Source organism: Anser cygnoides, chromosome 9 (assembly GCF_040182565.1).
Source record: "Anser cygnoides isolate HZ-2024a breed goose chromosome 9, Taihu_goose_T2T_genome, whole genome shotgun sequence".
In the NCBI taxonomy this organism is placed as follows: domain Eukaryota; kingdom Metazoa; phylum Chordata; class Aves; order Anseriformes; family Anatidae; genus Anser; species Anser cygnoides.
In genome coordinates, this window is record NC_089881.1 from 18,983,397 (window position 1) to 18,997,963 (window position 14,567).

A 14,567-nucleotide genomic window follows, 5' to 3' on the forward strand; every position below is an offset into this window, starting at 1 on the left:
AGAGGAATGCCTATCTCCTCTTTTATCAAAAAAAAAATAAATTAATTAATGTTTTTATTCCTTAAAACAATTTAAAAATATTATAGGAATGAAAAAACAAGCGATAGATTCTGTCTGAATTTTACAGAATACTTTCACATGCATACGTACTTCTTAATAACACAGCAGACCTAATTGGGCACTGCAGAAAACCCAGGCTTGTGATTCCCTGAGTAAAACCTGCTTTTAATGTCCAAGGACCCCACAATAAAATGGGAAGGTAGGGCGTTGCATGTATAGGTATAAGTAATGAGATGGCCTAATATGACAGCCTGGGGAACCAGGGAGTAACCAGAATATCCCAGACAAAATGCATAGATGTGGAAGAGAAACTTTTCTAGTATATCGTAAATCATCCCCTTCACAAGAAAACCATCACAAAAAGCAAATATTTTTGTATCTACAGTAATTATGTATATATATAGAATATGCACAATAAACCATAAGTTTGGAATCCATCAATGCATTTTACTGCATTAATATCTCCCAACTTTTACACAATATCCTTTTGAAATTACTGTGTCTAGTTCTTCATTTTAATGGTATGATGTGACAGATCTTAAGGAATCTGTTCCAACCCAGTAACTCCTACTTTCACTCCCACCCAAACATTCAATCTGTGTATTGCAGCTGCTTTTCATAATTTCTTTTTCATTTATCTTTAATCGGCTAAATTTACAAGGCAAGTTCCTGAAAGCAAGCCAAAAAGATGTTGCTTATTCTGTTTTAAATCAAATACATTTTGACTTCACTCTCTGCTACAAATCAATCCAGAGTTTACACTGGCTTGACAGTTTCCTTCACCCACTTTTACATGCTACCAACACCCTTGTACGTCTCTCTTGGGCTATGGTTTTCTAGTGAATAGAATATATATATATTTGATGGAAAAAGACTCAAAAGAAAGTGGATTTCTGGTGGTTTTAAGCTTAAGAACATTCCAAAATGCATACCAGACTAAAATGAGATCTCAGCTTCTTGCCCTACATATTTCATGGGAAAAGTTTCCACTGAGGACAGTTTCTGTCTGTTGTACTTGTATTTGAGAGAATGTTGGAAGACGGGAAAAACCAAAACATTTTCCATATATTATGCAGTCAGTAATTGGATACCTGTTCTACTAAATAATTTCCAAATTTTGCTACCTACCCACTTGATACTCCTAATCGACTTGCACCATTACCCGCATGCACAAGAGAACTCACACTATCTGTTCGACCTGACAGACACCAGAAGGGTTCCACTGCAAAGCTTCAAGGAAAGAAGCCTTAGAGATGGTCCAGCAGAGGAAATAGAAGGTGTTAGAACACAGTAACAGACAGACTAGAGTTCTCAGATGGAGTCGCTCCCCTAAGATGCAAGAGAACATTTTTGCACAAGGATGTTTATGTTTTCTGCATGCATAGATCATTGAAATTCAACTACTTACATGCTTCTAACTCAAGGAGACATACAAGGAGATCATACACTATCAGATTTACCAGTCCTGGAATCACGATGGAACTTAGTCTAGTATTTGCAGTCAGTTCTTTTTTTTTTTTTTTTTTTTTAAAAAACAATGATGAGATTTCCTAATAAGCATCAATAACCACAAAACAGGCAGTGATCTTAATCACTTCACACAGCAAGCATTAATCTTAGAAGTGGCTCTGTATTTCAAGAGCTCTTCACATAGTTATAACACCTCCCACTGGATTCAAAAGTATTTTACTAACAGTACTAGATTAAGCTCACAGAACTACAAGGTACCTAGGTTAGGAAAATAGTACATGTCATAACAAACACATTTTCACAGCACATGAAAGGCTTGCGTAATTATGATAAAAAGCCTATATTTTGCTATTATCCATAAAACTATCCTTCCTTAATCTTCTAAATTGAAAAAGTATAGCATTAATGCTAAATACGAACTCTGAAGTTGCCAGTCAAGACTTTCCTCCACCCCAGTACTTTTTTTTTTTTTTTTAAATACACATGTATGGGACTAGCGTAAAAAAAACCCTCTGCTTTCTCAGATAAGAAGGCATAGATGAACCTAGAATCTTCAGCCAAGAACTGAGTCCTTACTGCATAAATAAAGGTATGGCAAAGTCATCAATCCATGCCCTAGAAAATTCTCTGATCTACAGAATAGGACAGAAAGAGAAGAGAGCAGGAAAAGGACATAAGAAAATAGTTACAAAAAAGAATCTAGGAGACATATCCTTGGTACATCATAACATTCTTTGGTCCTAAATAAAAGGTAAAGGAAACATTCCTACAAATCACTAACTTAGAACTTTGATGATTTCAGTTAAATTCTACCCACTAATACTTATGAATACCTATTTGTCCATTGCAAACAGGAACCTAAGATTCATTTATGTACGTAAAGTTGTAAATGTAATACATGTGGCATTCTATAATCTCAAACTATTTTTTTCTGGTGAAAAGCTTATCCGTCACAGAAGCACAGATAAAGGACTTTATGCTACCAGAGTGTTTGCTTGCTTTTGCTTTAACAGATTTTTTTTTTTTTTTTGGCTCAGGGTCCAAAAATACAGTTTATATAATTAGCTGAAACTATCTGAATTCACTTGTCAGTAGAATTCAACAATAGCTATCCCAAACATTAATGCAGCATTTTAGTAGTATATTGGAGCCGTATTTTAAGCAGAAGAACTCCTCTCTGTTGTGCACATTTAAGGAGTCTGCTAACCCAAAACGCTACTGGAGCTCCAGCAAGCTTCTGACACTCCAACAGATTTCACCTGCTGCCTCTCTAGGCAGCTGGCTCCTGTACACACTGCTAAGAAACTATGGCGACAAGACATTTACGTGACATAAAAACCATGAGGTTTTGACCACAAACAGATATTACAGTCTACCACAGACTGTTGATGTGACAGCAAGAGTATGACCTAATAAAGCAACATCCCTTGGGATCTTTGAGCACATAACTCACTCCAACCCCAAATTAACCATTACTCAGGATGGTTCATTTAAACTGCTGCCTTTCAAGACAAGAAGAAGAGTCTGAATTTGAAGATGTTTGTTCATAAAACTTCAAAAACTTCATCCCGGACTGCTCAGAAGACAGCATGGGCAGGTGTGCCACTGTGGCTTGTCTGCATGTCGTGGCACAAGGAACAAGACTGCTATGCTCTGTACAGCCCAGTGAGTGGGGTACTCTCTGGAGGAATGAAGAATAAATGGCCATCTAACAAAGCATACAGGGCTGTGGTACAGGCTGCTCTAAATATTCCACCTGTACCAGAGACTGACTGCAACAAAACTACTTTAAAAAATTTAAGTAAAATGGAAGGCATGCCCTATAGTTGGAATCAGAAATACCACAACAAGGGCATCCCTTGGTATTAATTACAAATGCACATAATGCGTTTATACACATATGTAATGAATGCACAGCTTCCACTTCTTGATTCAGTTTCAAGCTGTATGCAAACAAAGAGCCTTGCAGCAAACAGTACTTTTACCTTTGAACCCTATTATGGGTCAAGACTTTTCAGAGTGGTTACTCGACCTCTCCTTTCTCCTGCAGTTTTGCCCTTACTCACCAGCTTTAGGACAAATTGCCAGGACAGGATAGAGCCAGCTAATTTCATGTTGCTGGTGGTATGTTATTATGAACACAGTCTCTGAAGAAGTTGAAGCACCAAATACACCTTTGAGTGTCTTTCAAGTCTGCTCTATTAAACAGAAAAATGAAAAGATTGCAACTTATAGTTCCAAGCTGTGCCACAGATTTTTACAGTCTCCAAATATATGAAATAAACAGGTAAATAACAAATGAACAATTTAAAGGAATAAAAAAAGTCTTCTTTATCCCAAGCAACTACAAAAATAGCACTGGACCTACCCACCCCACCCCCAGCTCCCCTTGGCAGTGGCAGGAAGACAAAATATTGAACTTATGAGACGCTGATATCGTGGATGATGGCCACATTATGAACACTTATGCTTACAATGAATTCCAACATAGTCCTTCAGAGGTTTTGTTCTACTCAAAACAAAAGGACAGAACTGGCAGAAAGTATTTAAAGCAATATTATCTGGACATCATAACTTCACCGGATAGCAACTCATCCTATAAGGAATTGGCAAATAGGAAGATGATTTTAAAGACAAGCTTTATGAAAATATCATATCGCAAGTCCTGAACATTCTTGGTTCCTACATAGACAACAGTGGATTACATGTAGTAATTATAAGATGACAAAAATAGTCCAATAAGTGTTTATATGTAAATCCAAAAATACTCTACAACATCTTGCTGTATTACCTTGTATGCAGAGCAAAAAGTTTGTCATCCACAGTGAAAATCACTTACTCTTTCCTTATGACTAAGTGGAAAGTCCAAGTAGTGCTCAAAATTACAAAAAGATTTTTCTGAGATATTTTTGCAGATGGTCTAAGAATCCACAGTGAATAAACTGTTTAAAAATACTCTTTATCACAGTTGATGCTGAACAGCAAATTTTATTTGCATTATAGGGCTGACTCCACCAAACTCACAATGGATGGTGCACCAGAAATGCAACTCTTACAATAGTTCTAAGTGCCCACAACAACACTCTAAATGACACAATAATAATAACAGTATTTTAATGCACTGGTATTGCTGTCCCACCCTAACTGACAACCACGATGTTCATTAAAAGCCATATCTGAAGCTTGAAGAACTTTGGAATCATCCTGAAACATTTGGGGATGGACTTTACAGAACAAGACAGAACTGTGATGGTTTACTCCACTTTTCAAATTAAGACCAACAGTGCTACAACACCCCCAACCTGGATGAGCGGAAAACATAACTGGAAGGAAAAGTTTTCCTTACAGGCAATGCAGAACCCTAGAGGGCACATGAGGCTGAGGAATTAACAACATCCTTTGTCCCCCATCTCTTACTGTTTCAGGCATTTAAAAAATAAATGCCACTGAATGTCCATTGAACATTTTTCCCTATCCAAATCCACCTCAGTCTGATTAAACATCCAAACCATCTAATTAAACAACTTAATCTCAGGCACTAGAATTATCTACTTATATTCAACAGATGCAACAACTCACTCGTATTGCTAACCTGTCATAGTGTGCGTTTCCTTGTTCTCTTTGTACTGTACTGGATTATCTTCTCAATCGGGGGAGTGCTTTTAAACTTATTTGATATATCTTCAGATCCCCATTTTATCATTTTTTTACTGTAAACTCATCTCAGATATTCAAATCAGACTATATTAATTACGCATACAAGTGAAGTACATAATTATACACATTCTCAAACAAAAAAGTAGTCACCATGTGTTGCTATGACTCTTTCCTGCAACAAAGCCTTCTCAACAGGTGATTGAAATGATAGAGCACATTTACTAAAAAAAATACTGTAATTTATTATGCTAATTCTTCACAACACACAATGTGCTTGAGCTTGACAGGTTCAAGCACAAGGCTTGGCAACATGAAATCAGGTACAGTTGGAGGCATTTAGCACCCTATAAGGTCCAACTCATGTTTAAAAACCTTAGTGGTTTACCAACATTTTGCCACAAATGGAATATTGTCACTGAGTGCAACTCAGCCCAGGGAAGAGTTTAGAACATACCCATAAAAAATACATAAATAGAAGGGGACAAATCAGAACTCCCTAAAAACTGTCATCCTAAATCATTTGGTCTGCTTCTGAGATTGCATCCTTAAAAAACTGCAAAGTATTCACAAGAAGGAAAAGATCACACAGAAATTAAAGTCTGTGTTCTCTGCATGTCCCATATAATCATTAGTATTTATTTGTATTGAAACAGGTCTCAAAGTTTTCAAGCAAAGTGGTGCTACACTGTGCTTCAAAAAGCACATACTATGACCACCAACTTTGATTCCACGATAAGACCATCAGGTCTTATCTTGGTCTTACCCTCTTGCTCTGTTGTTGCTTCATTTGTTAAATAGCCATTTAAAATTCATTAGGTTTGACAGTTTTTAACGAAAAATATAAGTTAAAGAAGGTATACAGTAGGAAGGATGTAAAACTAAAAAAAATAAAGGTTGTTCAATATTAAGCAAGGGGAAGGGAGACAGGTGGGAGACAAACATTTAACTAAAACAAACAACATATAATACCAGCTTGCAAGCCTGTGAAAGCAATGTTATGTTACATAAACAACACGATTCAGAGGAATTCAGCTAGTTGTATCTTTGTTTCCATACTCAGCACTAGGAAAGTTTCCCATTAATGCACTCTCTGAACTGCTGAGATATCAAAGAGCAAAGCTACTAACTTCACAGATCTCTTCATCAGTTCCACATATATGAAAAATGGCAAACAAAATATGCAACAGTGAGTTTCAGAAAGTTTGGGGGGAGAATTATCCATGTTTGCTGTTTTAAAAGTCAGTCATTAGGAGGCAGCAAATGGCTCAAAACCATGAGAGAAACAAATCCTGTAGGAAATTGAAAGTGAAGAGGATACTAAGAACTAGGAGTAGAAAATAAATTCAGATACAAAAGTGACTTCTTAACATTCCCCAATTCAATCAGATATCAAAGACAATACTTTGGAAGCTATTTGTTAAATAATTTGTGATCTAAGTACTGAAGCTGCAATCAAACTTCACATAGTTGTCTTTGGATTCTTGGTAATGTTAAAAAGCAAAGCACTTACTCCAGCTTGTTTCCCTACAACATGCTAAGTTGATATTCCAGCATTGTATACACATATAAAGGAACACACAAAAAAAATCACATACCATTTCATCCAAAACAAACAGCTTACAACTTAAAGTTGACAGTTCTAAATTATTTCTATGGTTTCTGTATTCAAAGTAAAATTGAAAAACCAATGAGTTTTTACTAGTGCTTCATTAAAAATAATAAGATCTTAGCCAGTAACGTTCATACCTCTCTATTCTTTCTAGCAGGATACAACATAAAACAGACTAAAAATAACACATACGATAAGTTTTCTTTAAAAGATGATAATAATAACCACCAACAACCACCCCAGAATTTCTTCTATACTGTCCACATTTTTGTAAAATTACCAGTAACATTTTATATTGTGCAATCAAAAAGCTGTTTTTAAGATGCATTTTTATCCTGAATAAAAACACAAGTGGAGAAATGAGAACTACTTTGCATTCTAAGCAAATCTATAAATACAAAAAATATTAAAATATGGGCTATGTTTGCTCAGACATGTAAATTAGTGCTTATTTCAGAGGTTGTATTATCTTCAATGCAGAACAATACACTTATCGGTATCTGACAAAACAGTTATGGTAAGTAACAGATAAGAAGAGCTAAATTACATCATCAATATCTCTCAGTAATAGATTCATACAGTTATACAGCATTAATACTTACAATATAGAATTTGCAATTAATCAAACATTTTCATCTTCTCCAGGTCAATCGTGAAATACGAATAACAAAAACAAGGCATAAACTTACTATTTGTTAGGTGTCCACACCGTCCTTTGGTCCGAGTCAATGGGAAATAATTACCACTAGGAAATCTGGTAAGCAGAAATACAATAAAAATAAACATTAGCATGCCAAAAAGGATAAACTCAGCTTTCCTGTAAGTATTTCTCCCCATAATACTTCACAGGGAAGGTTAAAAAAAATAACAAAACCAACAAAAACCAAAAAAGCCCCAAAGTTGAAAAATATAAACATTTAAAACACAGTCCAGCAGTGTTCAAGGATCCTTGCCTCTCAAACTTTAAAGCAGCACAGACAAACGTTGAGATGCCTATAATAGAACAAAAATCCAAGTTCTCAATCACTAGTTACGCAGTATGTGTCAGTAAGGAAGACAATTTCCAAAATAATGATTAATGTATTATCCAGGTTTTTTTCCTCTCTCTCTCTCTTTTCCCCTTCCCATTCAGGTTTTTCTTCTTATAAAATGCACATAGGTTTTTTCTTCCCTGTACCCTGACTCAGGCCTGGCTTTGAAATACATTTCAATCTCTCAACACAGACTGCTTTCACTGCATTTAGAGTCCCACCAAGGCCCAGCTTTAAAAGCTACTGATTCTTTTTTTCTTTAGCCTTCCTCACAAAGGAAGGGTATTTTGTAAATTACCAGCTCGTTCAGATCAACAAAAGGTACTTTCATAGAAAGCCCCATTTGATTTTGCTCAAATTTGATTACAAGGATGGAGAAAAGGAAAGGAAGTCAAAAAGAAAAACCCCAGATGGCTTTTTCATTCATCTCAGTGAATGAGCTTTATCTGTGCCTTTTGAAACTGTAGCAGTGGAAAAGCATTTCTGTTGGCTTAAAAAACTTGACAAAAATTATTGGTTTGCCATTTCTCATGTAACTGCCATTGGGAACTGGATGAAAAGACTTTTTCATGGGATCGCCTGCTTGGATCAAAATAATGGAGATTAGGTATTTCATTATAAATTACAGTGGGAGATAGAGCAGGCTGTCATATTAATAGCAACCTGCTCATGGCCTTCAATGGTAGCTATTCTCCTAGACAAAGGACCAAGGGGGTTGTCTATTGAACTTGTACTTTAGGCCTGATCAATTTTCTATCATCAAGGCAAAAGGTGAGGTGACTAACAAAAGAATTCACACATGACTGACCTCATAAGCCTATAGATAAAACAGCTTAAAGAAACAAAACACATCCTGAAATTATGGGTGATAAACTGTATAAAGGAAAAAGAAGAGAAATGATAGAAAAAGGGAAAGAAAGAGCATGTGGTCTATAATTCTCCCTCCCTTCTTAGGTGAATGGACATATTAAAAGCTACTTGTTTTCAGCTGCAGATAATTGCAGCATTTGCTTTGCCACGTTCTGCCTTAAATCTTTCTGTGTACTTTTTCTCCAACACTGTTCCAGTGATTTCATTCACGAGTAACCACAGTATTGTGTTTAATATAGAAGTTCCAAGAGCTGCAGCCACATACAGAAAGAATTACACGTAACATCACAGAAAGGTGTCACACAGGCATCACATTTATAACCAAACTACAGGAGTAGATACCATCATATTGGTCAGTATGTTTTTATATAAAACCTTGATAATTAAGTGAAAGTTGGATAACTGAGTTACATACTAAGAACATCCCCCACAGCTTGGGAGTCTTGGGACCTTTCTTCCACCAAGACTGCATTTAATTTTATACAGCATGCAAAAACAGCATGTAAAAAGCTCTTAATATATTTCTGTACCCTTACAAGCATATTATCTGTGCTTCTTGTGTTACTTCCCCGGAGACGAAGACCCTTTTGCAACAGTAGCATTCAATTTTGCCAATCATCTGTAAATATAAAGGGTGAAATCTACACTCATCCAAAGTCAAATATACCTATCAGCATAATGCTGACCAATTTCTGTCATGATCAAGACTTGCTCCAGTTTACTATATAGACTCAATTATTCAGAACACTTCTATACAAAGAAATCTATAGTTCCCTATACATCTTAGCCCTGTTGAAGTTTCCCGTAAGACCTTGAAGTGTTCATATCCCCTCCCATGACGCTTGCAAAACTAAGGCGAAACTGTAGGATCATGCAAATATTTGTATTTGAAGGTCAAAACATCAGGTAAAGCAGATGAGAATTACAGAGCCAATTCCCTTTACAATTAACAGCAGTACCCAGCAGTCTACTTCCATTGCACCAGAGGAGAGGATAGCAGTCAGAAACTTGATTTCAAGTCCCAGCTGCACACCCACCAAAAAGTCAGTATATGCCAAATTTTCTGAGATATTTAGGAACTTTTTCTTTCTGCCCTAACAGTGCAGTGACGCTGCAGTTTCAAAAAATGAAGCTAGCCACTGATTTGGGGCCCTTTGCTACAGATCATAGAACTACTTGTTTGCAGAGCAACGTTTATATAAAGACACTGAAATAATTCAGACTAAAAATGAACACTTTTTAGTGAGGTAAGTTGATTGTTTAATAAGCCAGTTGATTGTTGAATTATAGACCGAGAAGCACTGGGGGAGGGGGGGGGAAGTGCATTTATTATTACATAGAAACACTAAATAATTAATTATAAACACCTTGTACAGAAGACAAAAATGAAGATAGTCAAAACGAGCACCATGTGTTAAGCTTTGGCTGCCAAGGCAAAAACTGCAAGTCACTGCCAGACCACATCTATACACAGTATGTAGCTCAAACGCTTGATATAATATTTGAAATTAGTAGAAGCCCTAGTGGCAATGGTATCTTTCCACTATCTCAGAGATGCACTGATGATTACTGAATCAGTAGCAATTAATCCCAACTTTACATCCCCTATGAGGGACTGTACTGAGCAGTTACAGAAGAAAGAGCTCTTGTAATCACTGTAGATAGTTGTCTGAATGCACCAGCTCTGTGCTCAGTTAGTAGTGAGAAAGGCAAATTGAACATTAAGAGCTATTAGAAAAAGAATATAGACCAAGCAGAAAGTATTTTGTTACAGCATCAATATCGTTTGAGTATCCCCACAGAAAGAGTCCGAAGACAATGCACCACAGGACACATAGTTGCAACCACGTACTTGAGAAGTTATTAGGAAACCGCTGCCAGCCACCGAGATATGGTTGGACTTGACCCACAGAACACATCTCACGTAGGACGCAAGTAATTAATAAGCCTGTCATGCACTCTGGAGAAATAATCAAAAGCCAACTAAAAAACAACACCACACATACACACTATAATGTTCTGGTAAGCCTTAACGATAAAGGTCCATGCCTTCACATGCCACATCCTAACCCTGCAGACCCACCTACGAAAGCACCTCACTTCATTCGGCCGCACCACTGCTGGGTACGTTGCCCTCGGAAGCAGGAAGGCACGGGAGGTTTTGGCCCAAACCCAGTTCTGTTGCTCCAAGAGCCCAATTTACACCAAAGTACACGCTGCATTTCCCACTCTGGACCTCTCCACAGTGATAAAATACCTTCTTGCCCAAGCAACTACTCTTTTTGCTAACAGGCTATTTTTGTATTACATGTTCAGATCCTGCTGAACACATACATCTGGGTAGAAGCACCAGTAACTGGCACAAGGACCCAGAATGAACAATATCTGAGGTGATTTTATACTGGAAAACATTGTTGATACAAAGGCTGGCTTAATTTTTGATATTGTTGATAATTTTTGATAATTGTCAAATAGAAAGCCTCAGAGTAATAACCAGAACTGATATCCCCCCCCAAACAGTTTTCATGAGAATTTATGAATAGCTTTTTCACTTTTAGGTGATAACATGTTAATCTAAATTAAATTTCTCAGGTAAATTAACAAAGCTCCTTCCAAGCTTAACTTCTCTATTTGTGCTCCTGTAAGCACTCAATCTGTTTGGACATACTGACTCCAGGGTAACAGAATCATTGCCATAGCTAATGAAAATAATTCAGAGAGAGCATTCTGAATAAGAAATGTCCACTTAAGTAATTTAAATATAAAATACGTAGCCTCAGCGAGCCAAGCCAATCAGGAACTCCAGAATAACTCCCCTTATTGAACTGCTATAAAGGCTGTTTTCTTTTTACAACTTTTATCTCAGATGCATTTGGTTTGTTCTCAGTGAAATAACTGGACTTAAAAGATTTCTTTTTTCTTTTTTTTTTTTTTTTTGTGGAGGGAGGGCAGAAGTGCATATCCATCTTTTTCCCCCGAAATTGCTTTTTAAAATATTTGTAAATAATTTTTATAATGTACTTTAAGAAAGTAAATCAGACAGCATGACATGATGTCTCGTGATCAGCCATACTGGCCAAATGAAACATCTTGCTTTCTGATGAGGCCCATCTTATCAAAAAACTGGACAGCACACATGCTCAAACATTTCCTGAGCATGGACCTGCATGACAATAACATTAAAAACTGTGTACTTCTCAATCTCTGGTTAGAAATGTCTGCATTTTTTTTTTTTAATTAGAATTCCACACATTCTTGACAATGTGCAAAAACAATAACAAAAAGCAGCAAATGTAGCCAATGCTACAAAATCCTTTAATACAGATTTTTGTCTACCAATAAGGGAAAGTAGATTCAGAAGACATTTTACAGTGAAGAAAGACAGTAACATTCCTAATTTAGCCCAGCGTGTGACCGAAGTGATGCAAAAGCATATGCAGTAAAAATATTCCTCCTGTTTGTACGTTATTTTGCAGCCACTAGATACACAAGCATCTCTCTAAGTCTTTGTTTTATATGTACTTGTTTATAATCTTTTTTCTTTAAAAAGATGTATAGTCTACATCCTTTAGGGTTATGGTTCTTTCATTATCATCTTTAATTGTGCTAGGCAGGAAGAGAGCTAATAAGCATGAAGAGTCTGTCACATATCATTAACATTTTAAACCACTGCAGTTGCTAAACCCAAGCAGCATTAATAGCATTTGAGGAAGCAATGCTATGGGCCAGAGAAAATAAAAACATAAGCTTGCTTGTTTTGGGGCTTCTGACTGCATAAAACTATAGACATCTGTTATATAGTTTCAGGTAGAGGAGACAGATTTATGACGACAACCAGAGGTGAGTGCTCTGCCATGAACTCACTCCCATTTGGACAATAAAAGCTCTGTAAAAGTGATTTGGTTCACCTTGGTTGCTGCACTAAGACATGCAAAAGGACTTTTTGGGAAGCCATTCCCAAAGCACTTGGGATTTAAAAGTCAGTGTACTGAATTTCACCTGCCACCTAAAGGAAGGCAGTATATGGCAAGGAGCACAAGCGTGAAGTACTCTTGCTGTGAAACCACATTAATAAAAAGGCTCCCTCCTCCACATTCACCCCTGACGGAGCTCTTTATTCCTTTCAAAGTTTCCTTGTCTTACTTCCAGCTCTTTTCTCTTGCTTAGATTCCATTGTATCACTTCTGCTTTCCTGACTAATTTTTTCAAACGATTGTAAATATACAGAATATACAGTTCACCTGATGTAGATGTTTTCAGGGGAATCATTCTATTCTAACAGTCCTTATCTCAAAGATTAAAGAAAAAATAACAAACACCCTACCCAGCCTAGGTAGTCAATAATTTCAACTTAGTGTCTTTACAAATAAAATTAAGATATCAACACATATAACAAAAAGATGAATTACAGATTTGAATGAAAAAAATGACATCACTCAAAAATATGGTACAAGTGAGGAGAACCACAGACTGAGACTCATGAAATTAGCCCAAAACTGTAACCTGAACAAGTCACTAGACTAGCACTTGAACGTAAAACGCATAATCATGAAAAGACAAGAGCAAATAAAGACAATGCACATTAAGAAGCAATATTTTTAATATACTCAGAACTAACAGACAAGGTTGCCTGGGATGGACATAAGGAGAGGTTAAAAAAAAAAAAAGAAAGAAAAAAGGAAAAATAGGCAGGTCCTTATTTTAAAAAAGAGAAAGTAAAAAAATGCAATGCTGATTGCCCCAGTGTGAAGAAAGGTTATAAATATGTTAAGTTTCAGACATCTTCACTAGATTCACGTAATTGGTTTCAAATATAAGATGTAAATACCTGATAGTGGAAAATGCCCAAGTGTAAAAAAAAAACAGCATGAGTATGCAAAGGCATCACCAGATAATGGAACAAATAGATTGAGGTACAATTTGCAAGAGACAAAGGATAAAAAGAACTTCTACAAATACAACCAGAGTAAGAGGGGGACCAGGAAAACTACTGGTTGGTCAGCAGCTTAAAGGTAAAAGAAAGCTATTGACATATCATGTCATGAAGTCTGAAGTGTTTACTGCTTTATTGACCATTGTTACTAAGAAGGTCAATTGTAATCAGACAGCTCCCACAATTAAAAGTACAAACAAAAGGGGACAATATCAGAAGAGAACAGGGAATCCTGTTATCACTAGAATTATTTCCGAAAACATGTGATGGATGGATATGGGTACAAAAGCCTTTAAAATAGCAAAAATAATGCATGCCTTAAAGGAGAAGGAAGAAATTATAGACTGTTTTTTTCTTTTGAGGTGACTTAAACCATGAAAGAAACTTACAGTAACCAAAAAAAGAAACAGGAAATGACTACTTGCAAGCATGGATTCATCAAGAACAAGGCATAATAATGTAACAAGCCATATGATATGGGAAATACCTGATGACATGGTTTTAGGAAGACTATCTCCTAGTCTGACTAAAAAAATCTGAGCTAAATATCATTACTACGGGGTAAATAGCTATAGAAAAAGAATGATGCTATAGCTATCAGCTACACACTGTATAAAAAGGAAGAAGGCATCAGACGGAGTTCTTGGTCAGTACTGAATCCAGTGCTATTCTTGATTTTCATGATTAATCTTGATGACAGAAGAGAGACCACTACCACAGTGCTTGTCTAAGCTAGGAAGGTCTGCCATCACACCATTAGAGTCCACAAAGATCCTAGCAGAAATGGTTTGCAAAAGATTAACTGTGATTCAAGGATAAGTACATTATTTCCTTCTCAGAAATAATAAACTGCAGAAATGTAAGTTGAGAAACAGCATAGCAGTTCTGCACTAAAGGATCCAGATCAGAAGCTAAACCTGAATCTTTAAAGCTACTG

General features: G+C 36.4%; 1 protein-coding gene across 10 annotated transcripts in view; it reads right to left on the reverse strand.

Moving 5' to 3' along the window:
• LOC106032159 (SRY-box transcription factor 2) overlaps nt 1-14,567 on the reverse strand; it is a 275,642-nt gene that overhangs the window by 231,363 nt on the left and 29,712 nt on the right. For 9 of the 10 annotated variants that reach the window (XR_010833517.1, XR_007161729.2, XR_010833516.1 and 6 more), the window contains exon 2: nt 7,486-7,550. Coding sequence is in view for 2 of the 10 variants with exons in the window: in XM_067002290.1 (XP_066858391.1) it covers nt 7,486-7,550 (65 nt within the window). In the remaining 8 variants the exon portion in view is untranslated. Of the gene's footprint in view, nt 1-7,485; nt 7,979-14,567 lie in introns of those variants that run through there. The other variant, XR_010833513.1, reaches the window with a different exon arrangement.